Source organism: Scyliorhinus torazame, chromosome 15 (assembly GCF_047496885.1).
Source record: "Scyliorhinus torazame isolate Kashiwa2021f chromosome 15, sScyTor2.1, whole genome shotgun sequence".
Lineage (NCBI taxonomy): Eukaryota > Metazoa > Chordata > Chondrichthyes > Carcharhiniformes > Scyliorhinidae > Scyliorhinus > Scyliorhinus torazame.
This window is the reverse complement of record NC_092721.1, coordinates 214,006,847-214,022,690: the sequence shown is the minus strand read 5'-3', so window position 1 is coordinate 214,022,690 and position 15,844 is coordinate 214,006,847. Positions and strand designations below refer to the sequence as shown.

At 49.4% G+C, this 15,844-nt stretch overlaps 1 protein-coding gene across 1 annotated transcript in view; it reads left to right on the top strand.

Annotated features, from left to right (window-relative positions):
- LOC140391353 (dynein heavy chain domain-containing protein 1-like) overlaps positions 1-15,844 on the top strand; it is a 275,539-nt gene that overhangs the window by 113,011 nt on the left and 146,684 nt on the right. Inside the window, exon 9 of the mRNA XM_072475932.1 lies at positions 4,416-4,587. Within this exon, the coding sequence (XP_072332033.1) occupies positions 4,416-4,587 (172 nt within the window). The remainder of the gene's footprint in view (positions 1-4,415; positions 4,588-15,844) is intronic.

Below are 15,844 nucleotides of genomic sequence, written 5' to 3'. Positions count from 1 at the left end.
GAGTTTCATATACAGTTTGCTAAGTTTCATATACAGAATGCTGAGTTTCATTTTCAGATTGCTAAATTTCATATACAGATTGCTAAGTTTCATATACAGATTGCTAAGTTTCACATACAGATTGCTAAATTTCATATACAGATTGCTAAATTTCACATACAGATTGCTGAGTTTCATATACAGATTGCTGAGTTTCATGTACAGATTGCTAAGTTTCATATACAGATTGCTAAATTTCATATACAGATTGCTAAATTTCATATACAGATTGCTGAGTTTCACATACAGATTGCTAAATTTCATATACAGATTGCTAAATTTCATGTACAGATTGCTAAATTTCATGTACAGATTGCTGAGTTTCATATACAGATTGCTAAATTTCATATACAGATTGCTAAATTTCATATTCAGATTGCTAAGTTTCATGTACAGATTGCTGAGTTTCATGTACAGATTGCTAAGTTTCATATACAGATTGCTCAATTTCATATACAGATTGCTAAATTTCACATACAGATTGCTAAATTTCATATACAGATTGCTGATTTTCATCTACAGATTGCTAAGTTTCATATACAGAATGCTGAGTTTCATATACAGATTGCTAAATTTCATATACAGATTGCTAAATTTCATATACAGATTGCTAAGTTTCATATACAGATTGCTGAGTTTCATGTACAGATCGCTGAGTTTCATATACAGATTGCTAAATTTCATGTACAGATTTCTAAGTTTCATATACAGATTGCTATATTTCACATACAGATTGCTAAATTTCATGTACAGATTGCTAAATTTCATATACAGATTGCTAAATTTCATATACAGATTGCTAAGTTTCATATACAGATTGCTGAGTTTCATGTACAGATTGCTGAGTTTCATATACAGATTGCTAAATTTGATATACAGATTGCTAAGTTTCATATACAGATTGCTATATTTCATATACAGATTGCTAAATTTCATATACAGATTGCTAATTTTCATATACAGATTGCTGAGTTTCATATACAGATTGCTAAGTTTCGTATACAGATTGCTGAGTTTCATATACAGTTTGCTAAGTTTCATATACAGAATGCTGAGTTTCATTTTCAGATTGCTAAATTTCATATACAGATTGCTAAATTTCATATACAGATTGCTAAATTTCATATACAGATTGCTAAGTTTCATATACAGATTGCTAAGTTTCACATACAGATTGCTAAGTTTCATATACAGATTGGTAAATTTCATATACAGATTGCTGAGTTTCATATACAGATTGCTAAATTTCATATACAGATTGCTAAATTTCATATACAGATTGCTAAGTTTCATATACAGATTGCTCAATTTCATATACAGATTGCTAAATTTCACATACAGATTGCTAAATTTCATATACAGATTGCTGAGTTTCACATCCAGATTGCTAAATTTCATATACAGATTGCTGAGTTTCACATACAGATTGCTAAATTTCTTATACAGATTGCTAAATTTCACATTCAGATTGCTGAGTTTCATATACAGATTGCTAAGTTTCATATACAGAATGCTGAGTTTGATATACAGATTGCTAAATTTCATATACAGATTGCTAAGTTTCATATACAGATTGCTAAATTTCATATACAGATTGCTAAATTTCATATACAGATTGCTAAGTTTCATATACAGATTGCTCAGTTTCATATACAGATTGCTAAGTTTCGTATACAGATTGCTGAGTTTCATATACAGTTTGCTAAGTTTCATATACAGAATGCTGAGTTTCATTTTCAGATTGCTAAATTTCATATACAGATTGCTAAATTTCATATACAGATTGCTAAATTTCATATACAGATTGCTAAGTTTCATATACAGATTGCTGAGTTTCATGTACAGATCGCTGAGTTTCATATACAGATTGCTAAATTTCATGTACAGATTTCTAAGTTTCATATACAGATTGCTATATTTCACATACAGATTGCTAAATTTCATGTACAGATTGCTAAATTTCATATACAGATTGCTAAATTTCATATACAGATTGCTAAGTTTCATATACAGATTGCTGAGTTTCATGTACAGATTGCTGAGTTTCATATACAGATTGCTAAATTTGATATACAGATTGCTAAGTTTCATATACAGATTGCTATATTTCATATACAGATTGCTAAATTTCATATACAGATTGCTAATTTTCATATACAGATTGCTGAGTTTCATATACAGATTGCTAAGTTTCGTATACAGATTGCTGAGTTTCATATACAGTTTGCTAAGTTTCATATACAGAATGCTGAGTTTCATTTTCAGATTGCTAAATTTCATATACAGATTGCTAAATTTCATATACAGATTGCTAAATTTCATATACAGATTGCTAAGTTTCATATACAGATTGCTAAGTTTCACATACAGATTGCTAAGTTTCATATACAGATTGGTAAATTTCATATACAGATTGCTGAGTTTCATATACAGATTGCTAAATTTCATATACAGATTGCTAAATTTCATATACAGATTGCTAAGTTTCATATACAGATTGCTCAATTTCATATACAGATTGCTAAATTTCACATACAGATTGCTAAATTTCATATACAGATTGCTGAGTTTCACATCCAGATTGCTAAATTTCATATACAGATTGCTGAGTTTCACATACAGATTGCTAAATTTCTTATACAGATTGCTAAATTTCACATTCAGATTGCTGAGTTTCATATACAGATTGCTAAGTTTCATATACAGAATGCTGAGTTTGATATACAGATTGCTAAATTTCATATACAGATTGCTAAGTTTCATATACAGATTGCTAAATTTCATATACAGATTGCTAAATTTCATATACAGATTGCTAAGTTTCATATACAGATTGCTCAGTTTCATATACAGATTGCTAAATTTCATATACAGATTGCTAAATTTCATATACAGATTGCTAAGTTTCATATACAGATTGCTGAGTTTCATGTACAGATTGCTGAGTTTCATATACAGATTGCTAAATTTCATATACAGATTGCTAAATTTCATATGCAGATTGCTGTGTTTCCTGACACAGCTACTCTCATCCACAGCCAAAGCTGGTCAGCTCCATAAATTGCATCTTGTCCATTTGAACCTTCATTTTCTTCCCTCATTTCTTCTCCCTCTCTCGCCCAGCACTTCAACAAGCCACAAATCATCCCAGTCTCAGGTCACAAGAGCACATAGAACATTACAGCGCAGTACAGGCCCTTCAGCCCTCGATGTTGCGCCGACCTGTGAAACCATTCTAAAGACCATCTACACTATTCCCTTATCGTCCATATGTCTATCCAATGACCATTTAAATGCCCTTAGTGTTGGCGAGTCCACTACTGTTGCAGGCAGGGCATTCCACGCCCTTACTACTCTCTGAGTAAAGAACCTGAGCACAGGTTCAAGGTGAGAGGGGAAAGTTTAAGGGAGATGTGTGGGGTAATTTTTTTACTCAGAGAGCGGCGGGTGGGTGCCTGGAACGCGCTGCCAGAGGATGTGGTGGAAGCAGCACATTAGCAACATCTAAGAGGCATCTGGAGTGAATAGGGAGGAAATAGAGGATACGGACCGAGTAAGGACGGGTTTGTTTTTAGTTAGGGCATCACGATCGGCACAAGCCTGGAGGGCCGAAGGGCCTGTTCCTGTGCTGCACTTTTCTTTGTTCTTTGTCACCCTTTATCCTAACTTCCCTCCATTTTCAACAGCACTTCATCCAATTTTCTTTACAGTTACATTCCTTACAGTCACAGGTTTAGCTCAGTAGTGGCTGCACGGTGGCACAGTGGTTAGCATTGTTGCCTCACAGCACCAAGGACCCAGGTTCAATTCTGACCTCAGGTGACTTTGTGGAGTCTGCAGATTCTCCCCGTGTCAGCGTGGGTTTCCTCCGGGTGCTCCGGTTTCCTCCCACACTCCAAAGATTTGCAGGTTAATTGGGGCTAAGGGGATAGGGTGGGGGAGTGGGCATAGGTAGGGTGCTCTTTCAGAGGATTGGTGCAGAATCAATGGGCCAAATGGCCTCCTTCTGCACACCAGGGATTCCATGGCTTTGCGATGTATGTCTGTGTCTGATTGGCAGTGACAGACATCAATCTGAGAGCCTGAATTTGGAGGCCCTGTGCCAGGGCATGTTTCATTGTAAATCCACCCCCAATGCCAATCACGATGAGGTCAAAATTACTCAGTTTGATTTCTAGCTCTTCAGAAATGGCCAGTCCCACAGGGTGGAGAGCCAAGGAGAAAGCTGGATAATTAACTGAGATAAATGTGGGAATTCAGTGGTATCAAAATTGTGTTTTACAAATCTGTAAATTACAGAAATGGAAAGACAGGGGATTTGGAGACTTTAAATATGTGTGAGCTGAGATGGGACTGTCTGTAACATTGTTCCTCAGGTAGTGGAGTCTGTGCAAAAAGTCGATCCCTCACAGCCGCCTCCAGGACTTGAGGATCAAGTGGATGGACAGACCAGGAGCAAGCCAGATTCTCCAGGGGGGAAACCTTCACAGACTATGTGCAAAGTGTGCGGCAGCGGGCGTGCAGCAGGAGAGAGGCTGGATGCTGAAGGTGAGCAATAGTGTGAAAGGAGAAAAACTAGAGTGCACAAGTGGAGAGAGACAGTGCAAAAGGAAAGAGTGAGACAGCATTCGGATGGACAGAGTGTGGAAAAAGAGATGGACAGACTGTGCAAAGTGTGAGGGGGCAGTAGGAGAAGAGAGAGAGACTGAGTTCAGAGGTGGAGAGAGACAGAACGTAGGTGAGCGACGGAGGGTAGAAGATGATGGAGACAGTCTGGAAGGTGCAAGATGGTGTCACGATGCCCTGAGCTATTGCGTGGTCAATTCCAGCTGCACTGTCACAGGGTCAGTACTGAGGGAGTGCCGCACTGTCAGAGGGTCAGTACTGAGGGAGTGCCGCACTGTCAGAGGGTCAGTACTGAGGGAGTGCCGCACTGTCAGGGTCAGTACTGAGGGAGTGCTGTACTGTCAGAGGGTCAGTACTGAGGGAGTGCTGCGCTGTCAGAGAGTCAGTACTGAGGGCGTGCCGCACTGTCAGAGGGTCAGTACTGAGGGAGTGCCGCACAGTCAGAGAGTCAGTACTGAGGGAATGCTGCACTGTCAGGGTCAGTACTGAGGGAGTGCTGTACTGTCAGAGGGTCAGTACTGAGGGAGTGCTGCGCTGTCAGAGAGTCAGTACTGAGGGAGTGCCGCACTATCAGAGGGTCAGTACTGAGGGAATGCCGCACTGTCAGAGGGTCAGTACTGAGGGAGTGCTGCACAGTCAGAGAGTCAGTACTGAGGAAGTGCTGCAGTGTCAGAGGGACAGTATTGAGAGAGTGCTGCACTGTCAGAGGGTCAGTACTGAGGGAGTGCTGCACTGTCAGAGGGACAGTACTGAGAGAGTGCTGCACTGTCAGAGGGTCAGTACTGAGGGAGTGCTGCACTGTCAGAGGGTCAGTACTGAGGGAGTGCCGCACTGTCAGAGGGTCAGTACTGAAGGAGGGCCGCACTATCAGAGGGTCAGTACTGAGGGAGTGCTGCACTGTCAGAGGGACAGTACTGAGAGAGTGCTGCACTGTCAGAGGGTCAGTACTGAGGGAACGCTGCACTGTCAGAGGGTCAGTACTGAGGGAGTGCTGCACTGTCAGAGGGTCAGTACTGAGGGAGTGCCGCACTGTCAGAGGGTCAGTACTGAGAGAGTGCTGCACTGTCAGAGGGTCAGTACTGAGGGAGTGCTGCACTGTCAGAGGGTCAGTACTGAGGGAGTGCCGTACTGTCAGAGGGTCAGTACTGAAGGAGTGCCGCACTATCAGAGGGTCAGTACTGAGGGAGTGCTGCACTGTCAGAGGGACAGTACTGAGAGAGTGCTGCACTGTCAGAGGGTCAGTACTGAGGGAGCGCTGCACTGTCAGAGGGTCAGTACTGAGGGAGTGCCGCACTGTCAGAGGGTCAGTACTGAGGGAGTGCTGCACTGTCAGAGGGTCAGTACTGAGGGAGTGCTGCACTGTCAGAGGGTCAGTACTGAAGTGAGTGCTTAAGAGCCCTTGGTGTTAAGGGTAAGATCCTTGCATAGGGGCAGCACGGTGGTGCAGTGGTTACCCAATTGGGACGACACAAACTTCATCAAGAAGACCATTGCAGAAATCCCTGACATAGCGACGCACCGACCAATCATGGGGGGGACTTCAACTGTGTACAGGATCCAACGACAGACAGATCAAACCCCAAAACAGGGAAAACCTCAAGTATGGCAAGGGTGCTCGGTCACTTTATGGAACAAATGGGAGCGATGGTCCCCTGGAGGTTCGCCCACCCAGAGGAGAAGGTATTCTCCTTCTTCTCCCCAGTACACAACGTGTACACCAGAATTGACTTCTTTGTGGTGAGGAAAACGGTGCTTCCGAGGATAGACAAAGTGGAATACTCGGCAATTGTGACATCAGACCACGCTCCACACTACATGGACGTGAGGCTGGAGACGGGCAGGGCCCAACGCCCCACATGGAGGTTGGACGTCGCCCTACTAGCGGACAAGGCCTTCAACGAAAAGATATCGCGAGCCATAACAGAGTACACGGAGAACAACCAGAACAGGGAGGTCTCCCCCTCCATGTTCTGGGAAGCGCCAGAGGCCGTACTAAGAGGGGAAATTATCACTTTCAAAGTGCGAAGAGATAGGGAGGAAAGGGCGGCTAGGCAGCAGCTGGTCGACTCCAGACTGGAGGTAGACTGTAAATACTCTGACGCCCCGGCCGTAGAGCTCCTGGCGGAGAGGAAAGAGCTACAAAGGAACTTTGATCTGCTCTCCACCAGGAAAGCAGTGCACCAACTCCGCCAGGCACGTGAGACCCTGTACGAACACGGAGACAAAGCCAGCCGCCTGTTGGCACACCAGCTGAGAAAGCAGGCAGCCACCAGAGAAATTGCACAAATCAGGGAAACCAGAGGCACGCTAGAAACAGAACCAGAAAAGATCAACAAAACCTTCAAGGCCTTCTACCAAGGGCTGTACACCTCAGAGCCCCCGATGGGGGAGTCCGGGATGAAATGTTCCTTGATGGACTGGACATACCAGTCGTGGGGGGAGGGCAGAAAACGGGGCCTGGAAGCACCACTAGCACTGGGCGAGATCATGGACATGTAGCCATCTGGGATGGCCACTTTCAGCATATAAAATGGACACTCGCAGAGCATACATGGAGAAATGGACAATGCAAAGTAACCAGCAGGCACAGAGCCCGAATGTGTATGTAGAAGACAGACTGCAGACAGAACCGAAACTCTGGGCCGATTTGCACATTGATGGCCCCTCTCCGATGAACAAAGACTAGTGCTCAGGTAGCCGATACCGTCCCAGACATTCCGGCGCCACTACCTCAGCAAGAAGATACAAACAAAGCAAGGCCAACGGCCACTTAGGACAGGCCCAGCCATCAAGGCACCCGCCCCTTTATTGGCTCAGATCGATGGCGGTGATCAAGAAGCTGCCCAATTAATTGGGACCAAGTTTAAGGCCCGCCTAAAAGCGCGCAAAGCCCCCCAAGTATAAGAAGGAACCCCGCCATGTGTTCGCTCTCTTGGAATTGGCTCTGAACTGGAGAGACCCTCCCACCTGCACCACCAGAAGCAAGTAAGTTCAAGGTCAACGCTCGCTACCAGACGGACGACCTTAGCCGTACTCCTGCTACTCTTCGAACCCAACAGCCTCAGATCCGAACAACGGCCACTGTTCCTCTGACTGAAGTGGGCACCCGAAGTTAAGTATAGGTGTTAGTGATAGACATAGTTTAGCCTGTAGTGTTATTGTGCAAGAGTAAATCATACTGTGTGTAAATAAAGTACCCTTGACTTTGATTTAACTAACTGGTGTATTGGCTCTTTGATCGGTATTCGGTTGATCCTTGTGGCAGTATCAAGAGATACCTGGCGACTCTGAAAGCATATTCATAATTAAGATTCAGAAAGGCGACCTTATTAATCGCCACATTTATAGCCATTAAAAGAGAGCAACAGATGGCATTAGCTCCATGCATAAGGGGACCAGACGGGCTCCCGGCGGACTTCTACCAAATATTTGCAACAGCACTGGCCCCGCACCTGTGGGAGATGTTCACAGACTCGCTAGCTAAGGGCACACTGCCACCCACGCTAGCACAGGCCTCAATCTCGCTGATACATAAGAAAGACAAAGACCCAAAAGTGCTAGATGTGGATCAAGCGGGGGGCAGGGGGGGGAGAGGGGGGGATTCTAGGGTTGCTGCTGCACTGTCCGAGGGGGAACTGAAAATGGAAGAGGTGGTCGGGGCGGGGGTTCCCCGCCTACTGGACTGGAGGGTGCGGGAGGCGCGAGCACGGGACTGGCCTAAGATAGGAGATGGCTAGTCGGGGGGGGGGGGAGGGGGGGGGGGGCAATCCGGCTGATCACATGGAATGTGAGAGGCCTAAATGGGCCGGTTAAGAGGGCCCGAGTGTTCGCGCACCTAAAGGGACTGAAGGCAGACGTGGCCATGCTTCAGGAGACACATCTGAAGGTGGCAGATCAGGTCAGGTTAAGGAAGGGATGGGTGGGACAGGTGTTCCATTCAGGGCTGGATGCGAAGAATAGAGGGGTGGCAATACTGGTGGGAAAGCGGGTGTCGTTTGAGGCCAAGAACATAGTAGCGGACAAGGGAGGCCGATACGTGATGGTGAGTGGTAGGTTGCAGGGGATGGAGGTGGTACTGGTGAATGTATATGCCCCAAACTGGGACGATGCTTGATGTTGGGGCGTATTCCGGACCTGGAGGTAGGAAGTTTGATAATGGGTGGGGATTTTAACACGGTGCTGGACCCAGCATTAGATCGTTCCAGATCAAGGACGGGGAGGAGGCCGGCTGCGGCCAAGGTGCTTAGGGGGTTTATGGATCAGATGGGGGGAGTAGATCCATGGAGATTTGCCAGACCTTTGGCCAGAGAATTTTCTTTTTTCTCCCACGTACATAATAAGGCCTACTCCCGGATAGATTTTTTTGTCTTGGGCAGGGCTCTGATCCCGAAAGTGGAGGGAACAGAGTATTCGGCCATAGCCATTTCAGACCATGCCCCGCACTGGGTGGAGCTGGAGCTGGGGGAGGAGAGGGACCAACGCCCGTTGTGGAGGTTGGATGTGGGACTGTTGGCAGACGAGGAAGTGTGCGGGAGGGTGCGGGGGTGTATTGAAAGGTATCTGGAGGCTAACGACAACGGGGAGGTGCAGGTGGGGGTAGTATGGGAGGCGCTGAAGGCGGTGGTCAGGGGAGAGTTAATCTCCATCAGGGCTCACAGGGTGAAGAGAGAGGGCAGGGAAAGGGAGCGGTTTGTGGGGGAGATTTTAAGGGTGGACAGGAGCTATGCAGAGGCTCCGGATGAGGGACTACTCAGGGAGAGACAAAGTCTCCAGACGGAGTTCGACCTGTTGACCACAGGGAAGGCAGAGGCACAATGGAGGAAGGCACAGGGGGCGATATATGAATATGGGGAGAAGGCGAGCCGGATGCTGGCACACCAGCTCCGTAAGAGGATGGCAGCGAGGGAAATAGGTGGAGTCAAAGATGGCAGGGGAACTACGGTGCGGAGTGTAGGGAAAGTGAATGAGGCTTTTAAGGCCTTTTACAAGGAACTGTATAGGTCCCAGCCCCCAGGGGAAAAGAGGGGATGCGGCGATTCTTGGATCAGTCGGGGTTCCCAAGGGTGGAGGTGCAGGAGGTGGCGGGTCTGGGGGTGCCAATTGGGGTGGAGGAGCTGGTTAAAGGACTGGGGAGCATGCAGGCAGGGAAGGCCCCGGGGCCGGATGGGTTCCCGGTGGAGTTCTACAGGAAGTATGTAGACCTGTTAGCCCCGTTGCTGGTAAGGACCTTCAATGAATCAAGGGAGGAGGGGACCCTGCCCCCGACAATGTCGGAGGCGACAATCTCTTTGATTTTGAAGTGGGATAAGGACCCACTGCAATGTGGGTCATATAGACCAATCTCGCTCCTGAATGTAGATGCTAAGTTGCTGGCAAAAATGTTGGCCATGAGGATTGAGGACTGTGTCCCGGGGGTGATTCACGAGGACCAGACGGGATTCGTAAAGGGTAGGCAGTTAAACACTAATGTGCGAAGGCTCCTAAATGTGATAATGATGCCATCGGTGGAGGAAGAAGCGGAGATAGTGACAGCCATGGACGCGGAGAAGGCCTTTGATCGGGTAGAGTGGGAGTATCTCTGGGAAGTGTTGAGGAGTTTTGGGTTCGGGGGAGAGTTTATTAGTTGGGTTAAGCTCCTGTATAAAGCCCCGGTGGCGAGTGTGGTCACGAACCGGCGGAGGTCGGAGTATTTCCGGCTGTATCAAGGGACGAGGCAGGGGTGCCCCCTGTCCCCTCTGCTGTTTGCATTAGAAATTGAACCTTTGGCCATGGCGTTACGGGAGTCGAGGAAATGGAATGGGGTGGTTCGAGGGGGAGAGGAACATCGAGTGTCGCTGTATGCAGACAACCTGGTGCCGTACGTGACGGATCCAGTGGAGGGATGGTTGAGGTTATGCAGATCCTACGGGAGTTTGGAGATTTTTCGGGCTATAAGCTCAATGTGGGAAAGAGTGAGCTCTTTGTGATTCATCCGGGGGACCAGGGAAGAGGGATAGAGGACCTACCGTTGAGGAGGAGCTTTCGATACTTGGGGATTCAGGTAGCTAGGAGCTGGTGGGCACTGCACAAACTTAATTTGACGTGGTTGGTGAAACAGATGGAGGAGGATTTTAAAAGGTGGGACATGTTGCCACTCTCGCTGGCGGGTAGGGTACAGTCGGTTAAAATGGTGGTCCTCCCGAGATTTCTTTTTGTATTCCAATGCCTCCCAATTGTGATCACTAAGGCCTTTTTTAAGAGGGTAAGCAGGAGCATTACGGGATTTGTGTGGGCGAGCAAGACCCCGCGGGTAAGGAGGGGGTTCTTGGAGCGTAGCAGAGATAGAGGAGGGTTGGCATTGCCGAATCTGGGTGGTTATTATTGGGCAGCCAACGTGGCAATGATCCGTAAGTGGGTGATGGAGGGAGAGGGGGTGGCATGGAAGAGGTTGGAGATGGCGTCCTGCAAAGGAACGAGCCTGGGGGCGCTGGTGACGGCACCGCTGCCGCTCTCGCCGACAAGGTACACCACGAGCCCGGTGGTGGAGGCAACGCTAAAGATCTGGGGGCAGTGGAGACAGCACAGGGGTGCGACGGGAGCCTCGGTGTGGTCCTCGCTCAGAGACAACCATCGGTTTGTCCCAGGTAGGATGGACGGGGGGTTTCAGAGCTGGCATCAGGCAGGGATTAGAAGAATGGGGGAACCTGTTCATTGACGGGACGTTCGCGAGCTTAGGGGTGCTGGAGGAGAAGTTTGGGCTACACCCGGGAAACGCTTTCAGGTACATGCAAGTGAGGGCGTTTGTGAGGCGGCAGGTGAGTGAATTTCCGCTACTCCCGGCACAGGGGATTCAAGATAGGGTGATTTCGGGCGTATGGGTCGGAGAGGGCAAGGTCTCGGCGATATACCAGTAGATGAAAGAAGAGGGGGAGGCTTTGGTAGAGGAGCTGAAGGGTAAATGGGAAGAGGAGTTGGGGGAGGAGATTGAGGAGGGGCTATGGGCTGATGCCCTAAGTAGGGTTAATTCCTCTTCCTCGTGTGCCAGGCTTAGCCTGATACAATTTAAGGTGGTTCATAGAGCGCGTATGACGGGGGCGAGGCTGAGTAGGTTCTTTGGGGTGGAGGACAGATGTGGGAGGTGCTCAGGAAGTCCGGCGAACCATGTCCATATGTTTTGGTCATGCCCGACACTGGAGGGGTTCTGGAGGGGAGTGGCGGGAACAATATCTAAGGTGGTGAAAGTCCGGGTCAAGCCAAGCTGGGGGCTAGCACTATTTGGAGTAGTGGACGAGCCGGGAGTGCAGGAGGCGAAAGAGGCCGGCATTCTGGCCTTTGCGTCCCTAGTAGCCTGGCGAAGGATCTTGCTAATGTGGAAGGAGGCGAAGCCCCCCAGTGTGGAGGCCTGGATAAATGATATGGCAGGGTTTATCAAGTTAGAGAGGATAAAGTTTGCCTTGAGAGGGTCTGCGCAGGGGTTCTACAGGCGGTGGCAACCGTTCCTAGATCATCTCGCTGAGCGTTAGATGAAGGTCGGACAGCAGCAACAGCAACCCGGGGGGGGGGGGGGGGGGGGGAGAGAGAGATATCGTTTGGGGGGGGGGGTTTCCTGTGGGGGGGCATGTGAGCAAGAAAGCACATGAATGATCCGGAAACTGACATGTACGGGAAGAATCCAATGTACAAAGTTCTGTATTTTATTGACTTGCCATGTTCATGTCTTGCCAAGCGAGTTCTTTTCTTTTCTTTGTTACCGGGGGCGGGAGGAGGGGGGGTTGTTTGTAAGGTGGAAAATATTGTTATTGAAAAATTCTTAGTAAAAATATATTTAAAAAAAAAAAGAAAGACAAAGACCCAACGGAATGTGCTGCTGAATGCAGACGCCAAAATATTGGCCAAAATCCTAGCCAAAAGGCTAGAAGACCGCATACCTGAGGTGGTCGCAGAGGACCAGACGGGCTTTTTCAAAGGTAGACAGCTTACCTCGAAAATCAGGCGCCTGCTGAACGTGATAATGACCCCCTCCGGGGAGAGAACACCGGAGGTGATCGTCTCCCTAAACGCAGAAAAGGCCTTCGACAGAGTCGAATGGAAATAACTCATAGAGGTACTGGAGCGGTTCGGGCTTGGAACAGGGTTCACCTCCTGGGTAAAGCTCCTATACAACGCTCCCATGGCGAGCGTACGGACCAACAACACCAACTCCCGATACGTCCAGCTGCACAGGGGCAGCAGACAAGGATGCCCACTGTCCCCGCTGCTGTTCGCTCTAGCGATCGAACCACTAGCAATCGCACTCAGAGCAGCAAAAAGCTGGAGGAGGATCCGAAGGGGCGGCAGAGAGCACAGAGTCTCACTCTATGCAGATGACCCGCTCCTCTACATTTCGGATCCACAGAGCAGCATGGACGGAATCATCGCGCTCCTGAAAGAGTTTGGCGCCTTCTTGGGCTACAAACTCAACATGAGCAAAAGCAAGATCTTCCCGGTACACCCACAAGTAGGGGGAGCAGCACTAGCGGGACTGCCGCTTAAACAAGCCCCACACAAATTCCACTACCTGGGGATCCAAATAGCCCATGACTGGAAAGGGATCCACAAATGGAACCTCACCAGTCTGACAGAAGAAGTCAAAAAGGACCTGCAAAGATGGAACACACTCCCATTCTCCCTCGCGGGGAGAGTCCAGACGATCAATGTAGCGCACAAAGACTCACGAGAGACGAATAGAGATGAAGTCGATGAGGCTTTATTAAGCGTGACTTGTTCCCCGCAGTTCAGTAACAGACTGGCCTACGGGGGAGAACTCCTGGTTCTTATACTCTGCCTTCAGGGCGGAGCTAGAGGTCAACAGCCAACCAGGACCCGGGATCTGTCAGCCAATTACATCACGGCTTCACAGTCCCACATGACCCCTAATGCATACTACCACATTCACCCCTTGTTATAAATGAACCCAGCGGGGTGGTGCTTCGCATGGTGGTAAGGGTTCACAAGGCTGGTCCTGGGAGGAAAACTTTTGCATGTCATCACAGTATGTACAGGGTTTTTTTTTTGTTTTGCACTATTTACAGTGGTCGTAAGGGGGAAAAGAAAAAAAGTTCTCGTTAAAGTCCACAACATTGTAGTGTTACATCCATGCCACGAGTCGGTCGGGCGGTCTGGTCGTCCTTGTCGATCGCCTCGGCCCCGGTGGTGGTGCTTGTTCCCGTGTTGTCGTCTCCGGGAGCCTTACGGTTTCTGCTTCCGCTTCACTTCTGGTCGGACCTGGGAGGAGGACCGATCCTCCCGGGAAGGGGGCGCTCGCGGGGTGCGCCGGTGGCAGGGAGGGGGTGATTGGTGTCGGGGGGGTGTGCGTGTTGCCGGCGGGCGCCAGATCTCGCAGGGAGACCGTGTCCTGTCGGCCGTCGGGGCACTCCACGTAAGGGTACTGCGGGTTTGAGTGGAGGAGGTGAACCCTCTCGACCAACGGGTCCGACTTGTGCGCCCGCACATGTTTTTGGAGCAAGATGGGTCCTGGGGCCGCCAGCCAGGTCGGCAGCGACGTTCCAGAGGAGGACTTCCTGGGGAAGACAAGGAGGCGCTCATGAGGCGCTTGGTTAGTGCTAGTACACAGTAGCGACCGGATGAAGTGGAGAGCGTCCGGGAGGACCTCCTGCCACCGTGAAACTGGGAGGTCCCTGGACCGTAGGGCCAGTAGGACGGTCTTCCAGACCGTGCCGTTCTCCCTCTCTACTTGCCCGTTCCCCCTGGGGTTGTAGCTGGTCGTCCTGCTCGAGGCTATACCGTTGCTGAGCAGGAACTGGCGCAGCTCGTCACTCATGAAGGAGGACCCCCTGTCGCTGTGGACGTATGCGGTGCAACCGAACAGTGTGAATATGGTGTTAAGGGCTTTAATGACTGTGGCCGCTGTCATGTCAGGGCAGGGGATGGCGAAGGGGAAACGGGAGTACTCGTCCACCGCATTCAGGAAGTATGTGTTGCGGTCGGTGGAGGGGAGGGGCCCTTTGAAATCCAGACTGAGGCGTTCAAAGGGATGGGAAGCCTTGATCAGGTGCGCACCATCCGGCCTGAAAAAGTGCGGTTTGCACTCTGCGCAGATGTGGCAGTTCCTTGTGACTGTACGGACCTCCTCCACAGAGTAGGGGAGGTTGCGGGACTTTATAAAGTGGTAGAACCGAGTGACCCCCGGGTGGCAGAGGTCCTCGTGGAGGGTTTGGAGGTGGTTAATTTGTGCGTTGGCACGTGCCGCGGGCTAGGGCATCGGACGGCTCGTTCAGCTTTCCGGGACGGTACAGGATCTCATAGTTGAAGGTGGAGAGCTCTATCCTCCACCTTAAGATCTTGTCGTTTTTAATTTTGCCCCGCTGTGCATTATAGAACATGAAGGCTACCGACCGTTGGTCCGTGAGGAGAGTGAATCTCCTGCCGGCCAGGTAATGCCTCCAATGTCGCACAGCTTCCACTATGGCTTGGGCTTCCTTTTCCACTGAGGAGTGGCGGATTTCTGAAGCGTGGAGGGTTCGGGAGAAAAAGGCCACGGGTCTGCCCGCTTGGTTAAGGGTGGCCGCTAGAGCTACATCGGAGGCGTCGCTCTCGACCTGGAAGGGGAGGGACTCGTCGATGGCGCGCATCGTGGCCTTTGCGATATCCGCTTTGATGCGGCTGAAGGCCTGGCAAGCCTCTGTCGACAGAGGGAAGGTCGTGGTCTGTATTAGGGGGCGGGCCTTGTCTGCGTACTGGGGGACCCACTGGGTGTAATATGAAAAGAACCCCAGGCAGCGTTTTAGGGCTTGTGAGCAGTGAGGGAGGGGAAATTCCATGAGGGGGCGCATACGTTCGGGGTCGGGGCTTATTATCCCATTGCGCACTACGTAGCCCAGGATGGCTAGCCGGTTTGTGCTGAAAACGCACTTGTCCTCGTTGTATGTGAGGTTCAAGGCTTTAGCGGTCTGGAGGAATTTTTGGAGGTTGGCGTCGTGGTCCTGCTGATCGTGGCCGCAGATGGTTACGTTGTCGAGATACGGGAACGTGGCCTGCAACCCGTGTTGATCAACCATTCGGTCCATCTCTCGTTGGAAGACCGAGACCCCGTTTGTGACGCCAAATGGGACCCTTAGGAAGTGGTATAATCGCCCGTCTGCCTCGAAGGCTGTGTACTTGCGGTCACTTGGGCGGATGGGGAGCTGATGGTAGGCGGACT